Genomic DNA, 27,145 nt, shown 5'->3' with positions numbered 1-27,145 from the left:
TTCTTCTTCTTCTTCTTCTTCTTCTTCATTTCCAACATTTAAATGAGGTACAGGCCATAAACTTTCAACCATTCTTTTCTTCCAAAGTCTTTCCCAAAAGCAGTTAGCTTCACCCTCACCCTCCAGGCTCTGCCCTGCCTTTGCCTGCCCGGCTTCTGATCACTGTCTCCAGTATGTTTAAAGTCAGAGGTTGGCTGCCCTGAATTTGAGCAATGCTACAAGAGCCTTAAACATCAATCAGGGCTTCCATCAGTCTCTGAGCTGGTGCACTGGGGTGGAGCGACACTCGAGCAAGGAGAAGGAAGAGTTGGGAGGCCGATGACTCTGTGTTCCTTCACACACACCCTGCATTTTCTTAGGCACATCTCTTTCGTCCGTGCATCTTCCTTCTTGGGAGCTTCCAGGCCTCTCACATCCTACCAACTCGCACCCATGAAGCGTTCTGTAGTTCTTTTCCCTCTCTTCCTTTTGCTCTCCATTGCTCAGGCAGGTAAGAACAGCATTTTGTGTATGTGTGTGTGTGTTGGGGAGTTCCTTTTACAGCCTTGGTTTGTCTACTAAGGGCTTATGCACACCTCCATTTCCCCCACCTCTCCCCCCCCCCTTGGGAAAACCTGCAGTTTAGCACCGAACAACAACCGGGTTTTCCTTGGATTGCTCCAATTTAGCGCTAAAGAGCAGGTTTTCCAGGGGGGGGGGGAATGGTGCAGCAGTGGCAAAACCACTCAGACGCATGCCTAGAAAGTGCAGGACACGCAGGAAAGTTCTCTTTTTTAAAAAAAAAAAATTAAAATAGGCTTTATTAAGATTTAAGATTAAAATACAATCCATACATACTCGGAGATCGCAGTCATACCAAACACAAATTCATATATACAAAATCATATAAATCATAATATACAAAATCATATAAATCATAATATACAAAATCATATAAATTATATAATAATAAAAAGGAAAGAGAAAAAGGAAAAAGAAAGAATATATTCCAGAACCTAAGAAGGAAAAAAAAAGGACAAAGGAGAAAGAATAAAAAGGAAAGAGAAAAGGGAAAAAAGAAGAAAAGAAAGAAAACATACATTTATCTCATCATTCTCATCCAGAAACAACCAATAACAGTATCCTCTAACTTCATTAAAGATCTCGATCTAATACCTATGTTCCTCCCACTAAAGACTCCCACTTATCCCTATTCTCAGATTTCTCTAGATATTGTTTCCTATTACTGCATTCCCAATTAAATATAATTCAATAAGCATATCCAATAGTCCTCCCATAGAATATCACCTCAATTGATATTTAAATTATAAGACAAAATATAATAAAATAATAAATCTCTCTTTTCCCTTATCTCCACATGTTTTATTTTCCTATGGCTCGATACGGGGCAGGACACGCAGGAAAGTTCTCAGACCCACGTTTTCTAGCCACGGGACAAGCAGAAGTGTGGATGTACCCAGAGGCGGAGCTAGCTGCTCTGGCACCTGGAGCGACGCACATGGGGGCGGGGCGAGCATCCCAGGGGGCGAACCACCCATGGGGGTGGAGCGAGCCGCCCATGGTGGGCTTCTTCCTGGGTGGGGGGGGAGGGAGCCGGGCTGCTTTGCCAGCAGCCTTCCTCCCTTCCCTCTTCCTTTTGACAGGAAGGGGGCAATGGCACGCCACACGCCCGCGACTCCCAAGCCTCCCACGAGCTGCCAAAACGAAGGGAGAAGGGGGGAAGGCCACCAGGAAGGCGACACAGCTCCGCCCCTTCCCCTTATGGCTCGGGGTAGGCTTGGGGGTCACGGGCGGGTGGTGCGCCGAATGTCACCCCCTCAGTGGATGACACCTGGGGCGGACCGCCCCCACCACCCCCTTCCTCCGCCCCTGGATGTGCCCTAAGTGGAAGGGAGCTGTTTTCCTCCCTCTCTCAAACTACTAGACATCCAGTTACAGGTAGGTAGCCGTGTTGGTCTGAGTCGAAGCAAAATAAAAAAATTCCTTCAGTAGCACCTTAAAGACCAACTAAGTTTATATTTTGGTATGAGCTTTCGTGTGCATGCACACTTCTTCAGATACACTAGAAACAGAAGTGTCAGACCCTATATATATACAGAGGGTGGTGGGGGTGGGTGGGAATGGGAGATGGGCTGATGGGAGTGGTAAACCTGTAGATGGGTGTTAATGGCTGCTGATGGCTGCAATTCTTTAGCACCTCAGCCCAGGACTAATTGCAGCCATCAGCAGCCATTAACACCCATCTACAGGTTTACCACTCCCATCAGCCCATCTCCCATTCCCACCCACCCCCACCACCCTCTGTATATATATAGGGTCTGACACTTCTGTTTCTAGTGTATCTGAAGAAGTGTGCATGCACACAAAAGCTCATACCAAAATATAAACTTAGTTGGTCTTAAAGGTGCTACTGAAGGAATTTTTTTATTTTACTAGACATCCAGAGAAACTGAATGTGCAAATATTCAGGTCAGACAAAAGGAGGGACGCAGAGAGTGATGATGAAGATGATAAAGATGATGATGATTTTATTATTTATACCCAGCCACTCTGGGCGGCTTACAGCACATAAAAAATTGCAAAACCCTTCCAAGGGAAAACCTGTTCTTTAGTGTTACATCAGAACAAATGGCAATCTGGGGGGAACCCAAATTCCTGTTAGCGCCGATTGAGCACCAAAGAGATGTTTTTTCCCAGGAGGGTGATGGAAGCAGCAGAACAAGGGGAGATGTGAATAAGCCAGTCTGTATACATATGTTTTTATTGTGAAATCACTTTGGGAAGCTTTATGAGAAGCGATTCATAAAGGAAATTAAATGAATAAATATTCAACTGAACAGTGCTTTTGGGTTTACATCTTTGCAGATAAAACAATTTTTTGAATTTGCCAATTCAAAGTAGATTATAAAGCATAGTGACTGTTAAATATGGCATTTTTGGTAAAGATTTGCAGGAGGAAATAAGTTAAAAAGTGCAATGGGAGCAGAGTATGCCTACTCCCAGAACAAGATGAATGTTTACCCACACCACAGTTGTAAAGATCAGGACACATGGAATGCTCAGAGTGCATAGCTGAACTATGGAACCCACTCCTGCAGGAGGCAGGGGTGGCAACCAACTCAGATTAGGGAAATCCACAGAGGGTAAGACTGTCAATGGCTATGTTCTGCTTCCCCTGTGAGATGCAGTGTACCTCCGAATGTCAGTGTACTGCTGGGAAAGTCAGGAGAGTGGTGTGGTGCTCTGGTCCTGCATGTGGGCTTCCAAGAGGCATCTTTGAGGACTGAGCTAGGTGGGCTTTTGGTCTGACCTATCAGGGTGGGTTCCTTACATTCGCCTTACATTCTCCAGTAGGTTGGCTGGGACTGGGAAGGAACCCGCCCGTTCTGTGTCCCCCACTTTGCTGGCTTAAAATGGGAGCCCTGCTCATGGAGGGCAAGCTCCTTGGCACTGTAGCCCAGAGGAGAAAAACAAGGGCAGAGCCAATCAGTATTCGAATACACCTTCCCCAGTTCCATCTGAACCATGTACAGTCGTACCTTGGAAGTCAAATGGAATCCGTTCCGGAAGTCCATTCGACTTCCAAAATATTCGGAAACCAAAGCGCGGCTTCCGATTGGCTGCCGGAAGCTCCTGCAGCCAATCGGAAGCTGTGGAAACCCCATCGGACGTTCAGCTTCCAAAATAATGTTCTAAAACAGGAACACTCACTTCCGGGTTTCGATCGTTCAGGAGCCAATTTGTTTGGCAGCCAAGGACGACTGTATTGCAATGTGCAGGGAATGCCCTCACTGTGGCCCAGTCCTTAAGATTTTAAGAAGAGCCTTCAGCTGGATCAGGCCAATGGCACATCAAGTCCATCGTCCTGTTCTCACAGTGGCCAACCAGATGCTTGTGGGAAACGGGCAAGCGGGATTCGAACACAAGAGGAAATCTTCCCTCCTGTGGTTTCCAGCAACTGGGACTCAGAAGCATTGCTGCCTCCAGTTGTGGAAGCAGAGCAGAGCCATCCAGTCATTGATAGCCTCTTCTTCCTCCATGAATTGTCTAATTCCCTTTTAGAGCCATCCAAGTTGGTGAGCATCACTGCCTCTTGTGGGAGTGAGTTCCATAGTTTAACGGCACTGTGTGAAGTTATTTTATCTGTCCTGAATCAGAGGGCACGCAAGCACACCCTAGGCTAGGCTAGGGGTGTGCCCAGTAGCAATGGCCGCTTCCCTTCTTCTCTTAGCAAACACACATACAGGACACCTGAAGCTGATGCCCAGAACCTTTTTTCTGGTCCAGGACGCAGAAGGAAAACAGATACGCAGACCTGCATCCTACGTGACGGCTACTGCAGGAGCAAATGCAACGAGACCACCTGGGCCATCCCAGAACGAGATCTTGGGACCTGTGCCAATGGGAAGCAGAGGTGTTGCCGACCTGAGGAGCTGGTAAGGGGTTCAGTAGCAGTGACACCAGCAGTGTTGTGGCAAATTCAGAACTGCAGGGTCACTTCATAGGGTCGCCAGGTGAAGAGCATCCCAGATCCTGAGAGTTAAGGCCCAAAGCTGTTGGCCTAGGGGTGGCCCCCTAATAGTGTCACAGCCCCTCCAAGTATCCAGGGCCGTCTTAAGCATATTGGGCGCCCGGGCGCCGTGGTACGAAGATCGCTCCGGCACGCCCCCCTCCCCCGCCATAGCTGCCAAGTCTCCTGTTTTCCCCGGGAAATCCCCGTTTTCCCAGCTGTTCCTAGCTGAAAAAACGGATTTTTTTGTTTTTTCCCGGTTTAGTCTGATGCAGAGGCCATTTTGGAACTGGGTGGAGCATGCTCAGAAGCGACTTTTGATGCTGCTCTGCCCAGTTCCAAAATGGCTGCAGTGTGACTTCTGGCACGGCAGCGCTACTTCCGGCTACTTCTGGCGGCAGCGCTACTTCCGGCCTGCTATTTCCAGCCCGGTCCCTTATTTCTCTGACAGCAACTTGGCAGGTATGCCCCCCGCCCTGTTTCCCACCGCAGCTGTCTGGCGGACGCAGCGTGCACAGCCGCGCGGCGCCCCCGACAGCCCGGCGCCCTGCGCCACCCAGCCTTGCCTTAGAGCCGGCCCTGCAAGTATCCCTATTTTCTAGGGACAGACCTTAGATAGGGGGATACCTATGTCTCCCCACACTCTGTAGCGACCCAACCCAGGGAAGGTTTTAGTTATCCCTGACCCCTATTTGCCCCACCCCCACCGATTGAGGATAATACGGAGGGGGTGGGGGTTTGGAGGGGTGGTCGGGGAGGCAGCCTGGTCCCTGGGGGTGGTAGGATCGGTGGCGGAGGGTCCCAGGAGACATAGGGATCGGCAGGGGCGGAACCCGTGGGGTGTGGGGTGTGTGGAGTGGGCTTGTTCAGGGTGGGAGGAGGTAGTGGGAGGTGGCGGAATCGGTGGGGGCATGATCCGTGGGGTGTGTGTGGAGTGGGCTTGGTCGGGGGTCGGGGGGTCGGGGGTCGCTGGTACGTGATCTCCTGGGGGGGCGCGGATCCCTGGGGAGCGGGCTGGTCTTGGATGTGCGATCTCCGAGGCAGGCTTGGTTCCCTGAGGAGCGGCTTGGTCTCCGGGCGGTTTGCTCTCTGTTGGACGCGTGGTCTCCGGGGCGTAAGGGATTGTGGGAGTATGTTTGTCCATTGTTCATTGAATGTCCACTGGAGGGCGCATTTTTTGACCACAAATCCAGGTTTTTACCTGTGTTAGGTGTGTCAGCTGGTCAGTGTAAGTGCATGATTACCTGCTCAAATGTGATTCTGAGGTTGTGGCCAAATTTCAGGACGATCAGGTAAGTCATTGTGGGAGAAAAGTGGGGAATAACACACATGCACCTTCACCATATATATATATATATATATATATATATATATATATATATATATATATAATAAAGTATATACCATATATATACTTTATTATTTATACCCCAGCCATCTTGCTGGGTTTCCTCAGCCACTCTGGGCGACTCACAACAGAATATTAAAAACACGCTAAAACATCAAACATTAAAAACTTCCCTAAACAGGGCTGCCTTCAGGTGTCTTCTAAAAGTCAGATAGCTGTTTATTTCTTATAAATACTATTATAAATAATAAATTACTATTATTGTTTAGGGAAGTTTTTAATGTTTAATAGATTATTGTTTTTTAATATTCTGTTGGAAGCCGCCCAGAGTGGTTGGGGAAACGCAGCCAGATGGGCAGGGTATAAATAATAAATTATTATTATTATTATTATTATTATTATTATTATTATTATTATTATTTCCTTGACATCTGGTGGGAGGCCATTCCACAAGGCGGGCGCCACCACCAAGAAGGCCCTCTGAGATTTTGCAAAGAAAGCTCAACAACTTTTGTGTCCGGGTTTTCACTTTTTGAAACTTGGCAACCCTAATCGGGACCCCACTCCACCCAGGGCTCAGGACAACCACAAGGGGGGGGGGACAACACCCCTTCCTACTCCCTACAGGTGGAAAATGACTACAGAGCTGCAAAAGGAGAATCGTTATGCTTTCATGATCTGACTTCAAACGTTCGCCCTTAGCTTCCCAGCCACCAGGAGATCTCAGATGGGCCCCAGCTGTGACAAATGCCTGTCCTTTCCTTTGGTGTGTTCTTCATTCGTGAAGGTAAGAAAGGAAGAAGGGAAGAAGGACTATATGCACCCCTTGCTTTCAGTACTGTTTGAGCTTGCCAAGTTTTTGCAGAGATAAGCAAACAATAAGACAAAACCACCGTGACAACTCCCTGAAACGAGATATAGTGTGAAGATAACTTAAAACTAATGACTATTCAAAAATATATATCAGTCTCCCGGACATAAGTAAATAAAAAAGAACTTAAACTTTTTCTAAGCGACCTATCAATCAAATCACCTGACGAGATGCCGGCTATATACTCTCGTTTCACTGGAAATATCTTCCTCAGAAGGAAAAAGCTTTTTAGTTTGGTTTTTTATCTTGATGTTTAAACTAACTCTGACTAGAGTAATGAACTCTACAAAAACTCTACAAAAGGTTAAATAAACAGAGCAGTCGGGGAAATTTTCCCAAAGAAAGTTGAAATTGTTTTAACGTATAGGGAGCACTATAAGAATGGTAAAGACTAGGATTATGGAGCACAAGAGCCGCATCGAAAACCAGATCATAGAAGCATTTTAAGTTATCTTCATACTATACTGTATCTCGTTTCAGGGAGTTGTCGCGGTGGTTTTGTCTTATTGTTTGCTTATCATTCATTCCCGTGACTGTCTGTTTTGCCGCTTTTAAGTTTTTGCAGAGGGCATGCCGCTTTGTTTCCAATCTGTGCACGTTAAAACAATTGGCAATCAGAAGAAATATCTATCTCTGGCACGTTTTTAGCATGCGGTGGCATGATGTGGTTTGGGTAGGGCAATCTTCTACATCAAGCAGCCGAACGCCCAGGCCCGGTGTCAGCCCTTGGCATCCTGGGGCAGCTGCTTTGGTTATAATGCCAAGGTAGGGCACATCAGCGCTGGCACCTGTCCCAGGCCAGGTGGGGCGTAGCCTCCACTTTAAGTTCCTCTAATCATAGAGTTGTGGAGTTGGAAGGGACTCCGAGGGTCATCTAGTCCAACCCCCTGCAATGCAGGAATCTCAGCTAAAGCATCCATGACAGATGGTCACCCACAACCTCCTGAGGAGCCCACAACCTCCTGAGGGAGTCTGTTCCGCTGTCAAACAGTTCCTACTGTCAGAAAGTGTTTCCTGATGTTTAGTCGGAATCTCCTTTCTTGTAATGTGAATCCGTTGTTTTGAATCCTGCCCTTGAACCGGAAAAAACAAGCTTGCTCCCTCTTCCATGTGACAGCCCTTGAGATATTTGAAGACGACTCTCATATCTCCTCTGAGTCTCCTCTTTTCCAGGCTAAACATACACAGCTCCTTCAAGCGCTCCTCATAAGGCTTAGTTTCCAGACCATTGTTCTAGTTACAAGTAGGTAGCCGTGTTGGTCTGAAGTAGTCAAAACAAAATAAAAATCCTTCCAGTACCACCTTAGAGACCAACTAAGTTTGTCATTGGTATGAGCTTTCGTGTGCATGCACACTTCTTCAGATACACTGAAACAGAAATCACCAGACCCTTATGTATATTCAGAGGGTGGGGAGGGGTATTACTCGGAAGGGTGGGAGGATTGGCTGATAGGGGTGGTAAACCTGTTGACGACTGTTAACGACTGCAATTGGTCTTACAGGGAAAAGCAAGGGGTGAGATGGCTAAAAATAGCTTTATCATGTATAATGAGATAAGAATCCAATGTCTCTATTCAGACCAGGTCTCTCTGTGGTTATAAGCTTGGTAATAAGTTGCAATTCCCCCACGCTCTCACTATATATAAAGGTCTGGTGACTTCTGTTTCAGTGTATCTGAAGAAGTGTGCATGCACACAAAAGCTCATACCAATGACAAACTTAGTTGGTCTCTAAGGTGCTACTGGAAGGAATTTTTTTATTTTGTTTCCAGACGACTTGGTGGCCCTCCTCCGCACACATTCCAGGTTGTTGACATCTTAGATTGTGGTGTCCAGAAATGGACACAACATTCCAGGTGTGGTCTAAGATGGAATAGTGCAAAACCTATTACAGTGGTACCTCTACTTACGAATAACTCTACTTACGAATGTTTCTACTTACGAATGGAGCTCCGTCTGCCATCTTGGATGAGGTTTAGATAGGATTTTTTCTACTTACGAATTTTTAGATAGGGTTGCTTCTACTTACGATTTTTTTCTCCCAATGCATTCCTATGGGATTCGACTTACATTTTTTTTCGACTTACGAATGTGCATTCGGAACGCATTAAATTCGTAAGTAGAGGTACCACTGTACTTCCCTTGATCTGGACAATATGCTTCTGTTGATGAACCTGGAGTGATGCTACAGTGGCTGCTCCAAGGCATTGCGGGTATTTAAAATGACTTCTGGCAGCTAAGTCTGCGGATGCCTCACATCAAAGCCCCATGGGACCATGAAGCTCACGGGGGGACCTCGGGATGGTCACCATCACTCAGCATAGCCTACCTCACAGGGTTGTTGTAAGGATAAATGGGAGGGCTCCTTGAATGGTGGGTTGCAAGCTGCAGAAATGGCTGCCAGGATTCCCCTAGGGCTGGGGGAAAAAAGCTTGGCCATCATATCACCTCTCAGTCTCCTCTTTTCCAGGCTAAACATACCCAAGTCCCTCAACTGTTCCTCATACGGCTTGGTTTCCGGACCCTGGATCATCTTGGTTGACCTCCTCGGCACATCTTCCAGCTTGTCAACATCCTTCTTAAATTGTGGTGCCCAGAACTGGACCCAATATTCCAGGTGTGGCCTGACCAAGGCAGAATGCAGCAGGACTACCACCTCCCTTGATCGGCACATATTGATGCAGCCTAGAATCACATCTGCTCCTTTTGCTGCTGCATCACGCTGTTGACTCATGTTAAGCTTGTGGTCTACTAAGACCCCTAGATCTTTTTCAACTGGCAAGTCCACATCCTGAAGTTGTGCGTCTGATTATTTCTGCCTAAGTGCAGAACCTTTCGTTTGTCCGTAGTGAGACTGATTTTTTTTTAAAGTTTTACAGTTTTGGCCCACGTCTCCAAACTGTTAAAGCCCTCTTGAACCCTGATTCTATAATCTGAGGTATTAGCTACCCCTCCCAGTTTGGCACCATTGGCGAATTTGATACGTATCCCCTCTATTTCTTTATCCTAAGTTATTAAGGATGATTTAGCTTATGATACCAAAACAATATTGTTGAACGGAGGGGAGTGGACTGGTGTGTTCTGTTTGACCAACACTGGAACAGCAAACTGCTTCCCTCTAGTGTCCAAATCCAAAAAAAACCACAAAGCCTTGTTATTTGCTTTAACAGCATTCCCATTCCCAATTTTGAAGCACCTCATTTATGGGGCTAGTCCTTAAGACAGAGAGCACCCTACCCACTAATCTTTCACGACTGGGACATGTGAAAACAAGAGACACAAGATGACCATTTGTTTTGTTTTATTAAATAGGATTTGCATACTGCTGTTGTGTCGAGCAAATGTTATCCCACACTTTCCAGTGCCCTGTCACCTTCCTTCCACAAATGAACCAGAAGAACCCTCTGCGCTGTTGCTGGCTTCTGTCTGTCTTGAGCAGGCACCCCCAAACTTCGGCCCTTCAGATGTTTTGGACTACAATTCCCATCATCCCTGACCACTGGTCCTGTTAGCTAGGGATCATGGGAGTTGTAGGCCAAAACATCTGGAGGGCCGCAGTTTGGGGATGCCTGGTCTTGAGAGACAACTGAGTGCGCCTCCGGGGGTGATGTCAAACCACCGTGTTAGCAGCACTGAAGTGACCTCCCCGGGACGCAAGTCTGGGCAGTGTGTCTGGAGGTCCTGGGCTGCACAGATGAAAAGACCCCCCCTCCCCAGCCTCTCTGATGTGATCCAAAGGAAAGCAGAGCAAGACGTTTGCAAACAGCTTGGCTCCAGATTTGTCTAGCGTTTACTCCTCAGCCTTTCCTCTCCTGAAGATGCTCTACAAGGTAGTGGAGATTTAGGACAAGGCTTTTCCTTCTCCTAGATAGGCTCCCTTCCTAGGTTGCCAAGCCTCACCTGCCCCTCTCTTCCCTATACAGCATGTGCAGAAATCGCCTTCTTGACCGTTTGGACTCATTATTGGTCTTGCTTGTTCAATCCGCCAGAGCTTGTCTTCACAAGTCCATAATTCGTTTATTGAATATTTACAAACAAATTAAGACATCAGCAGGATTATTGTAAAAACTTGCAGTTTCTAAAACACATATGAAATAGATGGCAAAAAGAATAAACAGCATTAATTGGGATATGCAGAAGAAGAGGGTAAATTCATGGAACCACTGAAAGAGGGAGAGGGAAGCTGAGGTTTGTTAGAAGAAGAAGAAGAAGAAGAAGAAGAAGAAGAAGAAGAAGAAGAAGAAGAAGAAGAAGAAGAAGAAGAAGAAGAAGAAGAAGAGTTTGGATTTGATATCCCGCTTTACTCCCGAAGGAGTCTCAAAGCGGCTAACAATCTCCTTTCCCTTCCTCTCCCACAACAAACACTCTGTAAGGTGAGTGAGGCTGAGAGACTTCAGAGAAGTGTGACTAGCCCAAGGTCACCCAGCAGCTGCATGTGGAGGAGCGGAGACACGAACCCGGTTCCCCAGATTACGAGTCTACTGCTCTTAACCGCTACACCACACTGGCTCTCACTGTTATGTGAGCATTGTTTAATTTCTGTTGTTGTTGAAGTGTTTATTTGTTATAAATGAAAATTATTTTTAAAAAGACAAGTCCATAACTCACTGAGCATTTAAGATCCATCAGCTACCCTCACTTGGTTTAGCCGGCCAGTCAAAGCCATTTCCCCAGGGTGCGGCTGCTGTTGCATACAGACAGCTTCTAGGAGCCACAGGTGAGAGCTGAGTGCAGGATGGGGACCAAAGGTGGACAAGCTACCCCAGAAGGAGCATGATGCGCCTGCCACCGGAGGTACTACCCCCTTCTCTAACATAGGGCAAAGGTAAAGGTAAAGGTAAAGGGACCCTTGACCATTAGGTCCAGTCACGAACAACTCTGGGGTTGTGGCGCTCATCTCCCTTTATTGGCCAAGGGAGCCAGCGTACAGCTTCTGGGTCATGTGGCCAGAATGACAAAGCCACTTCTGGCGAACCAGAGCAGCACATGGAAACGCCGTTTGCCTTCCCACTGCTAGGTTGGCAGGAGCAGGGACCGAGCAACGGGAGCTCACCCCGTCATGGGGATTCGAACCGCTGACCTTCTGATCAGCAAGCCCTAGGATCTGTGATTTAGACCACAGCACCACCCGCGTCCCAGATCTAACACAGGGTAAAAAAGCACAAATCAATCTGACGGGTGCACAGAGAGCAGGGCCCATGTATTTTAATTGTGCAACCTACATTTGCTGGCATTTAATTGAATCCTACACCAAAATAGCAACACCTGGATGCACTATACTATCTTGTGCGGGGCTTACCTTCCAGGGCGTGTGTACACAAAAACAAGTATAGTGGAATCACCCTCTTGGAACTGTCCCTGCGTGAGAATCCTTGCCTTCCCAGAGCTGTGCTCAGAGCAGGCACCAATAGTCCAAAAGGGTCTTCTAGGCTTGGATTCGGGCAGAAATCAGCCATGGCTTTCTCTTTGCCTTGCTAGCCTGCAGCTTTCTCCTCTAAGGTCACATAACAGCAAACTCTGCCCCCAAACTCAGACTTTCTCAGAGTTGGAGAACAGGCTCTACACATTTGTCCCCATCTAGCACAGAGCTCCCTTTCCTTTGTACTTTTAATGGCCCATCAACCGGGAAGGATAGCTTGCCTGGATTAATTTTTAAAACTTGCTGGATCCAGGGATTAGAGATCTGGCACCCGTCAGAACACCTCAATCCTTGATTAAATTCTAACACTTACTGGAGCAAGGAATTTAGAATGGTCTGGCACCCACCAACTCACAACTCTGCACATGCTCAGAGGTGATTTCCTCCCTTTACGTTTCACACAAGACTGAGCCAAGCCACCTCCCTAAGCCCTGTTTCTAAAGACCAGATTAAAAAACTCTTTGCCATATCCACTTAATACATGTATGCACTCACACACATGGGGAGGTACTCTGCATACACTCAGAGGCACTTCTCTCCCTTCAAATTCTACAAAGGACTGAGCCAAGCCCCCGGGCACAATATCTGCATATGTACACATAAAAACAACACACTCACACATATATGCATATTAATATAGTGCAGGGGTGGCCAACTCCCAAGAGACTGCGATCTACTCACAGAGTTAAAACCTGGCAGTAGTCTACCCCCCCTTTTTTTGGGTTCTGGTCAAAATTGTTGAGCTTTTTTTAGGAAAGGGGTTCAGGTCAAAGTTGTTGAGTTTTTCAGGGAGGAGGTAAAATGTTGAGCTTTTTTTAGGGGAGCCACAGTTGTTCAGCTTCTTTGGGGGAAGCCAATGATCTACCAGGGATCTACCGCAGATGTCCAGTGATGTACCGGTAGATCACGATCTACCTGTTGGACATGCCTGATATAGTGGTTCCCACCTCGTGGAACTCCCTCCCTTCAGATGTCAAGGACATAAAGTGCACATACATAAAGTATACATACTGTACACAACTTTTAGAAGACATCTGAAGGCAGCCCCGTATTGGGAAGTTTTTAATGTCTGATGCTTTATAGTTTATTATGTTTTTATATGTGTTGTAAGCTGCCCAGGGAGGCTGGGGAAATCTAGATGGGTAGGGTATTATAAATAAAAAAATAAAAAAATATTTTTAATAAAAAAATATGCGCACATATTCAATGACCAATAAAAGGAAATACAATACACACACATATATACACACACACATATATAATATACACACATACGTGTATATATATATACACACACACACACACACACACACACACACATATATATGCGCACGCACACACACACACATTTTATATATTACACCCACCCACACCAATATACACGCACATTCACATTCACACGCACAACGGCCAATTAAAAGCAAACACTCGCCTTGCCTCGCCCGATTATGACGGGGCAGGATTTGATACCGGAACTGCCGCGCTGCGGAGCCGAGTTTCCAGCCGGCACCTTTCCTCCAGCGGCCTATTTCCGGTAAGGGCAGAGAGAGAGAGAGAGAGAGAGAGAGAGAGAGAGAGAGAGAGAGACACTAAAGTGAGGGGGGAGGAGAAAAGCGAAGGACCCGGAGGCAACTTCCCCTCTTTTCATCTGCCTCCCCTCATTCGCCGCCCGGAGGAAGCCCGGCGAAGGCGGATTGGTCGCCGGGGAGCGTCACGTGGGGGCGAGGCGGCCCTGCCCCCTCCGCCACTCCGCCTCCGGGCAGCGCCGGCCCCGCCTCCCGGCTGCAGAGGGGCCTGTTTCGTGTGTATTATCATTATCATTATTATTATCGCTATTATTAATTCACTATTCCTCTCCTCATTCCTCTCCTCATTTGCTCCCCATCCCCCCTCCCTCCCCCCAAAATAACGGCCAACCGCCTCAACATCCGGGTACCGGCGGGGAGCTCTTCCTGTCTCCTGGAGCCTCTAGAGGGGAGGCAGAGGAAGGAAGGAAGGAAGGAGGGTTGGTTGGGGGCAAAGGAAAAGGGGTCCCCCCTCTAGACTGGGAGAAAGACGGGGTGTGTATCTATACCTCTATCTCTACAATATTGCATATATTGTGTGTGTTATCCAGACTATTTTTTTTTAAAAAAACGGCCTTTTGTTGCCAGCCCCCCCCCCAAATATTCCTCCACTATGGAGTCCAAGACCCCCCTCTGACAGCTGGGGGCCCAGCCCCCCCCACCTCCTTCCCCTCTCCAAAAGGTGGGTATTGATTCTTTAATTCTCTCTCCCCCCCCCAACTTCCTCACCTTAACAAGTCCTTCTGAGATGACGGGGTTCCCCACCCCACAGCCCTCTGATTTGTAGGAAGGGGGGGTTGGTTGGTTGGTTATTGGTTTGTTTTCATTGTACTTTTGGCGTTCTCGGTTTGCGTGTCACGGGCAAAGGGCAGCATGCAGTCTTAATAAATAGTAATGGAATAATAATTGCTCCTGTTTCTGATTCCATGAACTGGGCAGGAGTGGGTGGGTGGGGTGTTAACTCCCCATCTTGAAGCAGTTGGGTGGGAGGCAGTTACCCTTTTCTGTTTATAGGAGCAGGGAGTTAAGCTGCCTCTCCCTCCCCTGGGTGTGTGGGGTATATGAATTGGGATCTCTGCTCTGCGCAAGGTCTTCCCTGGCTTCTGTGTTAGGGGAGCCTGGGTTTATCCTGCGCCTGTTATCCATTCCTAGGAGCTAGAAATGGATCCACTCCTAACTCCCAGCTGCCCCATTTCTGGTGGTTTGTGGATGGGTGGGTCTGACTGGGTGGGTTGGAGGTGTTCTGACCACACCAGGTGCTGTGATTTTAGTCCATAGGGGTGGGAGGGCAGGACCTTTGAATTCTCTCCAAAAGTCTTTAAGGCCCTTAATAACGTGTTAAGACTTCTGCTTTACATCCTTTCACACATTTCCACCTGACCCTTTCTCTGCACCTGGAGAGAGCTGTGATTGTGACATGCCCAGATACCTGCCTTTTCATTAGCACCTTGGATTGTGACATCTTCCCCACCCTAAACACCCCCCACTTCCCAGAGAGCTTTCTTCTTTCCTAAAACTTCTCCCATACCTGTAAGTTATCCTGCCCCTTCCTCAAAACACCCTTAATATCTGTTATCCTTTTCTAAGCTAGAAATGGTTCATGATTTCTCATGTTTTCCCCCAACCAGTAAGAAATTGGATCCTGCAACGATGACCTCTGCTGGGCCGCTAACTCTCAGCTAGTGCCGTGATCTTGAAGCTTGTGGCCGCCTGTGGAAGCTACCAAGAATTTTGGGTTATATCTTGCTGGAAGATTCGAGTTGGCACTAGTTTGCTTACAGGAACGTTGTGCTGGAGCTGACGGAAACATGGAGTTTGCTGAGCTCATCAAGACGCCACGGGCTGACAACGTGGTCCTTCACCGCCCCTTCTACCCGGCAGTGGAGGGGACGCTGTGCTTGACAGGGCACCACCTCATCTTCTCTTCACGGCGGCAAGACAATGTTGAAGAACTGTGGCTTCTGCATTCCAACATTGATTCCATTGAAAAACGGTGAGGGAGCTTTTATCTCTTTGTTGCAGGCAGTTAACGGAGGAGGAAAATGAGCTACATACTGCAGAAGAAACATGTAATTTTCATTCAATACCAACATTTGAATGTGTAAGAAAAAAGCATTTGGAGACAGCATGGTGGGCAAGGAAAGCATATACACTCAGGTCATTATTGTGTGCTTCCCAAAGGCATCTGGTTGGCCACTGCGAGAACAGGATGCTGGACTAGAGGGGCCATTGGCCTGATCCAGCAGCAAGTTCTTATGTCCTTATGAGTTTGTCCCACAAAGCCCTACATAAACTGCCCCAAGTGACCTGAAAGACTGCTCTCCCATTCCATACTGCCTGAGTTTTCAGATCTTTGGGAGATACTGTCCTTCTGTCCTGCCATCATCTGTTGCCTGTTTCGCTGGAACTCAAGACAAGAAAGGGCCATCTCAGTGGCTCCTCTCAAGTTCTGGATCTTCTTAAGAACATTAGAGCCCCACTGGATCAGGCCAAAGGCCCAGCTAGGTCAGCATCCTGTTCTCCCAGCAGCCAACCTTCAGCTTGCCAACTCCTTCTCATAGAATCACAGTTTTTTAGAGTTCCTGCAGGCAATCCTCTGTGCAGGAACTCTAGGGCTAGAGTGTCCTTGGCAGAAGGCTGTCCAGCCAGTGCTTAGGGACCTCTAGTGAAGGTGAGCCCATCATCTCACTAGCCAATTTCTGCTCTCTATTTACCTTCTGCTGGATTGATTATTCAGACAGATCTTCAGTCTCATAAGCTGTTATTTATGGCCATTGTATAGTTTTCTTAATGTGTTCCAGCCTGCCTTATTTTTTTCTATTATGTATACTTTCTTTTACTTTCTGTTGCCTTCAACACTGTTTGCTGGGATAATATTTTTTTACAGAACACTGAAGAAATGTATCTATATACTCAACACCATTCTAAACAACACAGTTTAATTATTCTCCATTTTACTGAGAAAGGAGGGGTTGCCGGGGCTGACCACCTAAGTGAATATATTACTGAGCGGACATTTGAACCTAAGGAATTTACAGATCTTATTGGACAGTGACAGTGGTTGCACGCCAGTGTCCTGCTATCGGATGGAAATGAACGTGGGTGTAAGCATGCCTAGTTTTGTGCTGGGTCTTAACCAAGGATGGAATCATAGAATTATAGAGTTGGAAGAGACCCTGAGGACCATCTCATCCAACCCCTAGCAATGCAGGAATATGTATTGTATGTCCTGCATGGGGATCAAACCTGTGACTTTGGCATTATCAGCACCATGCTCTAACCAACTGAGCTATCCTGGCCTAAGGAACATAGAAAGCTGTCTTGTACAGAGTCGGAACTACTGGTTCATCTAGCTCAGTATCGTGTACGTTGACTGGCAGTGGCTCTCCTGGATTTTGAAAGGGCAGCCTTTCAGCTCTGTCAAGATGCCAGGGATTGAGGCTGGCATATTCTGTGTGCAAAACAGATGCACTACCCATGAACTGCAACCCTTCTGTGAGAATGATTGATGGCATGACTTGGTGTGCTTGTCGTATTTCCCTTAACTGAGTGGGCGGATTCCCTGCCCTGCCAACGCATATGCCTCAGGACTGGAATTTTTTTCATTGGTGGTCAGGAAGAACCCTTGCCCTAGTCAGATTAGCTAAGGATCTGTTTTATCCCTTTGACTTTTCCCGCTGGTTAGGAGTGGGGAACCTGCTACCCTTCAGATGTTATTGGACTCCCAACTCCCATCTGCCCCAGCCAGCACAGCCGATGTTGAGGGATGATGGGAATTGTAGTCCTGCATTGTTGTCTGGGAGGCCACAGGTCCCCCACCTCTGCTACAGTTCATGATTCTGGGAAAGACTCAGCCTCTGCCTTTAAACAAGGGAAAGGTCTGCTCATACTCAACTGAATTTATGGCTGTCAGTTTTTAAATTTGCACCCTGGAGGGCAGGACTCTGGGGATTAATCATCATATCTAAACTGCTGGGACAGACTACAAGGTGCATCTAGTTCAGCAACTTGCTTCCTGCAGCAGCCGGCCAAATGCCCACAGGGAGCCCACAAGTAGAGCTTCAAGGCAGTGGGCCTGTCTGTTTGCATTGCCCCACTCCGCAGCAACTGTTGTTTCAAGATATAACCCCCCCCCCCCTGAGCATGGAGGCTCTGCTTAGCTCCCTTAACTTGTAGGCACTAGGAGACCTAATTGACCTCCATGAATGTGCTTGCTCGTAGGCACATTTGGATTTTTAAGTGAGCGCCTTTGGATTTTTAAGTGGGTGCCTTGGGTACCATACTTCTGGTAGCTTAACGCTTCCCCTGCCTCAGATTAATTTCCACCCCGAAATGAGAGACAGACAGAATGTGTGTGTGGACACACTTCACTTTCCAAGGGATCTGGATAAAAGTCGGATCAGGTAGAATTAATCTGAGCCTTGAGAAGCACATAAGAGGAAGTGGGGAAGAGCATGATTCTTCCTAGTTCAACTTCCTAGTTCAACTGTAGGCACTTTCCAAAGGAGGCAGGGTGACCATCCCTCACCATCTCATGGCCAAGAGGGGCGGCAAGTGGCAGTGTTGGGGGGAGGTCAGAGGCTTTGTGGGCATTAGGAGAAGCCTGCAAGGGGTATCATTGCACCCACGGGCACCACATTAGCAACCCCTGCCATAAGATAATATTGCAGAAGAAATCCTTCCTTTTGTTTGTCCTGAGCCCACTGCTACTCAGAATGAGACTGTAAGCTAGATGCAGGTGGGTGGACCGTACTTTGGGAAAGGCATTGAAGTTTATATGGTTTGAATCCCTCCTCTGCCTTTGTCTCCATGACTTCTCCCCTGCCGTTTTCAAAATCCCGAGCAAGCGAGAGGCAATTTGCTTGCAAGGGTTCAGTGTTGCTTTTCTCCCGGTAGCCTGGTAGAGAAAGACGAACTGTAATCTGTGGAGCCTTCATTTTTGTTCTTGCATCCTACTCTCTGGCACACGTTCCTTTCTTCAGAACTAAAGAGCAGCAAGCAGTTTGGAACAGTGTTGAAATGGGACAATTAACCTGCTTACCCTCCTGCCAGGCTCTTTTGCAATTTCCTTGAATGTGAGTAAATGGGGAACTGGCGCAGCAGAGCTTCTCCTTGTAAGGGCAGCAGTTGCTGGTTGATCTATTTAAAAATATTACCAGGGCAGTTTGGCAGTTGACAGGATTACTTGGAAGGGCGTTGCTGTCCTATAGTGGCTGGCTAGTCACATCTATGGGGTTGTGTGGCTTTGCTGAAGGCGCATCTGCTCTGCATTCACAAGCTTTAATCCAGGCATAGGCAAACTCAGCCCTCCAGATGTTTTGGGACTACAGCTCCCATCATCCCTGACCACTGGTCCTGTTAGCTAGGGATGATGGGAGTTGTAGTCCCAAAACATCTGGATGGCCAAGTTTGCCTATGCCTGGTTTAATCCCTGGCATCACTTTGGGCTGGGAAATTATCTCCATCTGAGACCCTGGAGAGCTGCTGCTTGTCAGAGTAGACAACACTGACCAATGGCCTGACTCTGTATAAGGCAGCTTCCTCTGTCCCTTGTACAGAGGCTGCATCCACATTGTACATTTAAAATGCCACAATTCCACTTTATAAACAGTCACAGCTTCCCCCAAAGAACTCTGGGAGCTGTAGTCTGTTCAGGTTGCCAGGAGTTGGTCAGGGACCCTTTTATCCCCCTCACAGAGTTACATTCCCAGCGTTCCCTGGGAAGAGGGATTCCTACTGTGGCAATTGTAGTCCTGGGAGGGGAGCAGCGTGTTGTGCGGATGTGGCCTGCGTTTGAGCTGTACGTATTTCCCTAGAAAAGGTTTTAAAAAGAACATTCTGTATGTGTCACTCGTTGCGTTTCCATCTCACGCCTCCCCAAAAGACAGCAGTTTTCAGTACTGTAAATCAAAGTGCATGCTGTAAAAGTCATAAGGTAACTGGAATACGTCTCCCATGGGCCCTGTGGAAGAGCATTCCTGTTGAGATACGACAGGCGCTCGCTATCTGAACTTTCTGGAAACCACTGGAAACATATTTGTTCCAATAGGCATTCCCAGCTGGATAAGCAGGTCCCTGCCATGGGTGTCTCCTTTGCATTTTTTATTTATTTATATTAGTTAGATCACAAGACTCTTAATCTCAGGGTTGTAGGTTTGAGCCCCACGTTGGGCAAAAAGATTCCTCCCTTACAGGGGGTTGGACTAGATGACCCTCGTGGCCCCTTCCAATTCCGCTCCCCCCCAAAAAAATGTTTAATTTCCACAGATGCCACTTGTGTACCCGTCTTAGTTGCCTCTGTGTAAATAACTGGAAGGAGGTGGAAGACAGGTGACACAAACACCCTTCCTGTTACCCATGTTTGGCTAGAACATCAGTAGAACATTGCTGGGTTTTGTAGTACAGTACTAACATGTTCAGCAGGAAATAAGCAAAAAACTGCCAATGTAAACACAACACTCCCTTGTTATCAGGTTTCCTCCTTGTCTCCAAGATGCCTGAAGCAACAGAGAGAGACTCAGCTGTTTGCAGGAACGGAGAAAACTGCCTTTTACTGAATTGAACCTTTGGCCCATCTAGCTCAATATTGTCCACACTGGCTGGCAGCAGGGTTTCAGGCAGGCCTTGCGTGGATACCCAGGACCTTCTTCATTTAAGGCAGATGACACTGAGCAGCGTCCTCCTGGGTGGGGAAACTGTTTCCTATTGAGGAAGCATGTGTGCTGCATGCAGTACAGGGTCAAAAGTTTTAAGAATCCTTGCATTAGACCAAAGGATTGTTTAGACCTGACAGTGCATAATGTAACCCGCAAATCCCTGGCTGACCTCATCCACTCCTGCTAATTTGGTGCATCTGCGCCAATGACTTAGCAGTCCCTCGCCATGGAAACCCTGATCTTTTATGTCTGGCCCTGCATGTCTGACTCTCCCTAATCCTTGCTGGTTGCTTGATTGAGCTTAACCTGATCACAACTGTGATCCGCTTTCCTGTTTTTAAGTCCCCTTCACTTTCTCTGCTTCTAATGCTTCAAACTGATGGGATCGGAGTCCTCCTCATTCCAGTTTTGCGTATGAGCAAGGGCTTTTCTATGCATCCCCTGCAGAGCTGCAGAGTTCTGTGCCGTTGCAGTCTCTCTCCTTTCTGCACCACCGTCAAATTATAACACCAAGCTCCTAGCCCTCGTGGTTTGGGAGGGAAATCTATGTCTTAGGTAAGTGAAGGAACCAAAGAGACACACGGGCAGGCTCTGCAGAGGCGAAAGATGGAGCTTCATATTTATTTATTTGCATACCACTCAATTGTAAAAGCATCTAAGCAGTTTACATAATGTTTAAAGTTTTGGACAGTGGTGGGTGGAATACTTGCAGGAGCAAACCAGCAGGTGTGGGAAAAGCTAAGCACCCCCCCTTCCCACCTGACAACTCTCCTTTACAAATCATATCCCACCCCTTGCTAAGATCACTTGCAGTTCTGTTCTTACCATTTTTCAAACCAGCTACTTCTGCGCATTAAACGAAGGGTGTGTTAGCAGCTACATTGTGATGGGTTACAGGGTGGATTTGATTTAAATCAAACTGATTTAAATCACGATTTAAATCACTAGTCAGTAAGGCTTGATTTAAATCATACTGGTAGTTTTCTACATAAAGACTAATTCTTGCTGGTATAACTTTAATATGCAAGTAGATGAAGATTTTTAGAATAACAACTTTTCATATTAGTTTTTTATCCCCAGTTTAATAGGTTAATCATTCATATTTGGACAACTTTACTGTTGTACTTAGGAAGGAGAAAAATAATCATTACCTTAATAATAACGATTTAAATAGATTTATTCAACTGAAACAATAACATTACAACATATGTTATTTGCTTAAACAAACATCCATGCTTGTTAACTAATTTGGCTAAACAAAAACAAAATATATATATTTTAAGAAATTTAGACTGTCATCCCAGCCTACACATGAAAAACTTAAATACTGTCCACTCCAAACAATCAGAAAAATATTGTTTCTATTCTATTCACTGAACTTCTTGAAACTTAGCACTGAAGGGGTTGTTTCTGTATTCATAGGTTTGTAGAACAATAGGATTAAGGTCTTTTTCTCAACTCTGTTCATGTTATAACATTTTTGCTGTGAAGAAGAGGCATGTGACCTCTGTTGAGTCAAATTCAGTTTTGAGAACTGCAAAAGTAAACCAAGCATCTGTGATAATATCTTGTAGGCAGAGAAACTGCCCAATAATGTTACAAAAACCTCTGGAAGAGCATGACATTGTGAATGGATTAATGGAATTTATTTACCCAAAAAATTAAACATACGGTATACAACCTTATTCTACATAATTAAAAAACTAATCTTTATTTCATGATGGAATAACCTTTGGATGGTAATATATTTTCTTCAAAAAGCATTTTATTTTTAAAAATCCAATTAAAATAAAAAAAATCGATTTAAATCAAAAAAAATTGATTTTTTTTGATATTTTTTTTAAAAAATCATTTATTTTTATCCACCCTGATGGGTTATAACCTCTTGTTGGTTGCGCTGCTTGCTGTTGAATGTAGCGGGTTCAGTGTAAGCGGCTGCCTTTGCAGGCTTGTAGAGCATCCTTGCAGAGCATCCTTGCATCCTCCTCTAAAATGCACCTGCCTTTTGTGTTGCTGCAGTTTTGTTGGCACCATCGGCACCATCATCATCAAATGCAAAGACCTGCGGATTATCCAGCTTGACATCCCCGGCATGGAGGAGTCTTTGAACATAGCTGGCTCCATTGAGGTAAGCTGATCCATAGAAGTTGAGAGAAAATGGCAAAAGCCTGACCTGGTTTTTCAGGGGTCCTTGTTGGAGGCTAGGGTGGTGCTCAGTTCCACAACAGCAGTGGGATATTTTTGTTATGATCATTCAACCTTTGAGAATCAAGAAATAAAAGCGCAAAGATGTGTGTGTAAAAATAGCTAAATATTACATGTATCTGAGGAGTTGGAAGATGTTCTCTTTGCTTATTAAAACGCAGGGATCATCTCGTTCCATATTCACAGATATAGTCCCCCATCTCGAAGGGTAGCTCTGATGGGCTGAAACCTCATTCTCACCTGCAGCCTTAGTCATTGGCTAAGCTGCTGTGATATCATTGAATGTTTGCAAACATTTCTCCTATCTACTACGGGGAAAGCTGTCATCAGTGGAATGTTGATGAACGGCGAACCATCAGGAAGACAAGAGGAAAAGTCAGTCTGGCTGGCCAAAGAAACTCAAGTGCGGACCAGTGAGAGGAGAAGGAGGAGGGCTTCATAAGTGTTCAGGACATAACACACCTCCCTTAATCCCCATTACAGTGGTACCTCTGGTTGTGAACAGGATCCGTTCCGGGGGCCCACTCGCAACCTGAAAAGGTCGCATCCTGAGCGCCACATCTGCGCAGGCGTGTGGTGTAATTCATCGCTTCTGTGCATGCGCAAAGCGTGATTTAGCGCTTCTGCGCATGCGCACAGGTCACAGATGCACCAAACCCGGAAGTAACCCGTTCTGGGACTTCCGGGTTCGGCACATCCATATCCCGAAAAGATGCATCCTGAAGCGGACGTAACGTGGTATGACTGTATTCAGACTGGGCTGCTCTAAGGTGCAGCTTCATTCTCTGTGCACCTCCTACTCAGGATACCTGCACCACTCTCAGCTGCTATATTTCTCTGTGACATTCTGAATGCAGAATATTGTAAGGCACTTATGGTAGGCACTTTTAGTAACACAGCAAAAAAAAGGTGGCAAAGGGTAGACCTGTTCCTTCCTGTACCCTGTGCATCATGCAGTGGAATAGCCTGCATGTAGACAGTTCCATCACGCCTCCCATCCCCTTGGCTGCCACCTGCGGCAGCCATTCCAGTAGATTGCCTCAGTGGGAGAGGTGGGAAGCCCAGCTTACCCCTTTGCCAAAAGCCCAGCTCCGTTGTGCAGCTCCTGCCCCTGGTCATTATAACAACAACTGTTTAGAAATTGGTGCTTGAGTTTTGATTCTGATTTTCCTCTTTCCTCCTTGGCCCTTTCCCCTTGTGTGCCATGCTTTTTCTCTGCTTGTAAGCCGACACCCACCTGTCTTGTTTTACGTGATTGTATGTATCTGGGAGCCTTTTTGGCTGAAGAGCATCATAAATAAATGCTTTAAATAAATAATAAACAGGGGCTGCAGAAGCAACATGCATCTAAGGGGGTGAGACCCACTGAATCTTCAGGATTGTTTGATAAAATTATGTCTCTGCATGTCTGTGTTTTTCGTCCCGCAGGCACTGTCCACCTTGGATTCCATCACCCTGATGTATCCTTTCTTTTACCGGCCCATGTTTGAAGTCATCGAGGATGGCTGGCACTCCTTCTTGCCGGAACGGGAATTTGAGCTTCTCAGTTCAGTTGTAAGTCCCTTGTTCTTGGAGCAAGGCCTCTCCTGCTGCACTTAGGGAGAGGGAACTTGCATAAAATGGGAACTTGCAGTGGGGATGGGGAGGGGGCATGGTTCTCCACAGAATGAGCATCACCATTTTGAGGGGAAATCACTTCCAACTGACCCTGGGGAAGACCATTCAGCTTATGCGGTGCAGAATGACACCCCCCCCCAGGTCTCTCCCCCTCTGGCATTTCTAACTGAAGTGCACACAGTGTTTTTTGTTGCAGCCTGGTAAGACGTCTCACACCCTCAGGCTGGAAAAGCTTCCCCAGCCCTGGATTAAATAAATACTGCTTGTGCTTGGCATTGACCTTTGCACTTGCAGGATTGCAGAATCTGTCAGTCTCTCTCTCCCCCCCCTCCATGTGTGTGTGTCTGATTTTACATACCAGCTTTGTTTAAAGCTCTGTAAAGTGGCTGCCTTGTAGGGTGCTAAATTATGTAGCAGCACTGAGAGGCGGGGAAGGCCAATCGACAAGATGTCTCTTGAAGAGGCAGCTAAGTGGGTGGGTATGTGCACGATTAGGAGGAAAAATGAGTCAGGAAAACCGTGTTGCAAAGAGACTGTTCTTAGCCGGCTGAGCATCCTTGGGGACTTTTGTCTGCTCCTGAAATCTGATGGTTTAAAGCCACAGTAGTTTACTATTATTTCTGATCCCCCCCACCTCTGGAAACCATTACATTACCTTCATCCTTAGTTAACCATGATTCCCCCCCCCCCAGACAAACGAATGGCGGTTGAGCTACATCAACAAAGATTTCTCCGTCTGCCCCTCTTACCCGCCCATCGTCACTGTCCCCAAATCGATTGACGACGAATCCCTCTGGAAAGTTTCCACCTTCCGCCACGGTGGGCGCTTCCCGGTCCTCAGCTATTACCACAAGAAAAATGGGATGGTAAGTTGGTCACTGAGATACGTCCTGTGCAAGGTAATGGTTGGGGGGTGCTGGGTATCCTTAGCTTGGAGAAGAAAAGACAGAGGTGATAGGATAGTCATCTACAGACACCTGAAGGGCTGTCCCATGGAAGATGGAGCAAGCTTGTTTTCTGCCACTGGAGGGGAAGACACTTAACCATTGGGTTCAAGTTACAAGAGAGGAGATTGTGACTAAACCTTAGGAAGAACTTTCTGACGGTAAGAGCTGTTTGACGGTAGAACAGACTATTTCGGAAGGTGGCAGACTGTCCTTCATTGGAGGTTTTAAAAGGGGGACGGCCATAAGTTACTGGTTGTTTAGCTGCGATACCTGCATTACAGGGGTTGGACTAGATGACCATTGGGATTCCCTTTCCAGCTCTACAGTTCTGTGAAGGTGGCCTGTGCACTTACCCAGAGCCAGCCCAAGTACCGTAAAAAGACAGCAGTACATGTTTAAGTGTTTGTACTCTCCCTGTCTGGTGAGGCAGACCTCTGAAAAGCAGCTTTTATAAATTTTGATTGATTGATTGATTGATTGTACCCCACCAATCTGACTAGGTTGCCCTGGCCACTCTGTGCATCTTCCGACAGGGTATATGTAAAGTAAAAGCCATAAAAGCAGAAGTTCAGAAACCTTTTTTTTTAAAAAAAATCAGCCCCAACAAGCCTACCAATCAGCCTGCACCAAATATCTGCACCTCCAGATATTTTTGGACTGCAGTTCCCATCATCACACCATGCTGGCTGTGGATGATGGGTGTTGTAGTCCAGAACATCTGGAGGGCAGCAGCTTGGCATGAGCTGCTGTAAATCATGTAATCAAACGGAACACAGAGCCTTGCTTGCAAAGCCATGGTTCTTGCACCCGATGGACAGTGAGCGGTGTGTTGAGAGGAGAGGAGATTGGTCTGTCCGAAAAGCAGAAATAATTTCAGCTGACGGAATAATCACCTTAGCGTGATGCTGGTTTTTGCCCATATTCTCAGATCTTGACCTTGAGGGCAAATATTTAATCCTCCTTCCCCATCCCTTTGAAAACGAGGGCATAGGTTGCACTACATTTTTGGCGTTCTAACCTAAAACACAGAATTGCGCCCTGAGCGTGCATGCCAAGTTTCATCCCGCTACCTTGGTGTTGGCAAGATAAATGGAAGTCCTTGCTTTCCCGCGCCAAGGATTCCTGATGCCCATTTTGCCTTTGGGCTGAGCGGACGTTCTTATTCAAGTGAGGTGTCAGATCTGTGGGCCGGTGGAAGACCCAGCTGATGCGTCACCTGCTCACTGGACCCCGTTTGCCCTTCACTAGGTGATGATGCGCAGCAGCCAGCCACTCACGGGTACCAACGGGAGGCGCTGCAAGGAGGATGAGAAGCTGATAAACGCCACACTGAGAGCTGGCAAGCGGGGCTACATCATTGACACGCGCTCCCTGAACGTCGCTCAGCAAGCCCGGGCCAAAGGGGGAGGCTTTGAGCAGGAAGCCCACTATCCCCAATGGCGAAGGATCCACAAGTCCATTGAGAGGTGAGTTGATGAGTGAGGCATAGTATGAAGGACTTCGTGAGGTTGTTGCTAAACTCTTAAGACAGGGATGGGGAGCCTGTGGCCTCCCAGATGTTAAGCATTAAGAAGAGCCTGCTGGATCAGGTCAGTGGCTTATCTAGTTCAGCAGCCTCCCCTCACAGATATCTGTACCTACCCAGATATCTCTTATGGGAACTTGCCTGCTGGGAAAGCCTGTTGGAACAGAAATGTCTCTAGTTGTTTCCAGAAAGTGCAGACAGTGGGTGGGTGCCATATCTCAAAAGGAATGCTATTCCACACAGAAGGTCCTGCTCTTAGTTACCACAAAGCTGGCTTCTGATTTCTTTGGAACTTGCAGGAGAAATTCTCCTACAGACCTGGAGCCCACTGCAGAATCACTGCCGGCAAAAGGTAAAGGACGAGGGTGGCGCTGTGGTCTAAACCACTGAGCCTCTTGGGCTTGCCGATCAGAAGGTCGGCGGTTCAAATCCCTGCGACAGGGTGAGCTCCCGTTGCTCTGTCCCAGCTCCTGCCAACCTAAC

The 27,145-nt window shown here is 47.0% G+C and overlaps 2 protein-coding genes across 5 annotated transcripts in view; both read left to right on the top strand.

The window, feature by feature from the left end:
• Nucleotides 1–323: 323 nt before the first annotated feature.
• Nucleotides 324–9,527, top strand: LOC132591930 (gallinacin-13-like). Its single transcript, XM_060273158.1, has 4 exons — nt 324–490; nt 4,288–4,436; nt 6,561–6,645; nt 9,199–9,527. The coding sequence occupies exons 1-3, from the start codon at nt 433–435 to the stop codon at nt 6,600–6,602; spliced, it is 249 nt and encodes an 82-aa protein (XP_060129141.1). The 5' UTR covers nt 324–432; the 3' UTR covers nt 6,603–6,645; nt 9,199–9,527.
• A 4,349-nt stretch (nt 9,528–13,876) lies between these two features.
• The window catches only part of MTMR9 (myotubularin related protein 9), a 30,355-nt gene continuing 17,086 nt past the window's right edge, over nt 13,877–27,145 (top strand). For 2 of the 4 annotated variants that reach the window (XM_035110873.2, XM_060273156.1), the window contains exons 1-6: nt 13,955–14,394; nt 15,341–15,705; nt 22,388–22,496; nt 24,002–24,127; nt 24,883–25,056; nt 26,386–26,603. In XM_035110873.2, coding sequence (XP_034966764.1) covers nt 15,521–15,705; nt 22,388–22,496; nt 24,002–24,127; nt 24,883–25,056; nt 26,386–26,603 — 812 coding nt within the window. In that variant the 5' untranslated portion in view covers nt 13,955–14,394; nt 15,341–15,520. The other 2 variants (XM_035110876.2, XM_035110877.2) reach the window with 2 other exon arrangements.

Source organism: Zootoca vivipara, chromosome 3 (genome assembly GCF_963506605.1).
Source record: "Zootoca vivipara chromosome 3, rZooViv1.1, whole genome shotgun sequence".
In the NCBI taxonomy this organism is placed as follows: Eukaryota; Metazoa; Chordata; class Lepidosauria; order Squamata; family Lacertidae; genus Zootoca; species Zootoca vivipara.
Note: the sequence above shows the minus strand (reverse complement) of the source record. Positions and strands in the feature narration are given on the sequence as shown.

Bases quoted from the DNA above. Each gene is read 5' to 3' on its own strand.
- LOC132591930 (XM_060273158.1), top strand. From the start codon at position 433: ATGAAGCGTTCTGTAGTTCTTTTCCCTCTCTTCCTTTTGCTCTCCATT. The intron at 491-4,287 runs GTAAGAACAGCA...TTTCTGGTCCAG, and splicing joins GCTCTCCATTGCTCAGGCAG to GACGCAGAAGGAAAACAGAT. The intron at 4,437-6,560 runs GTAAGGGGTTCA...GTTCGCCCTTAG, and splicing joins GTTGCCGACCTGAGGAGCTG to CTTCCCAGCCACCAGGAGAT.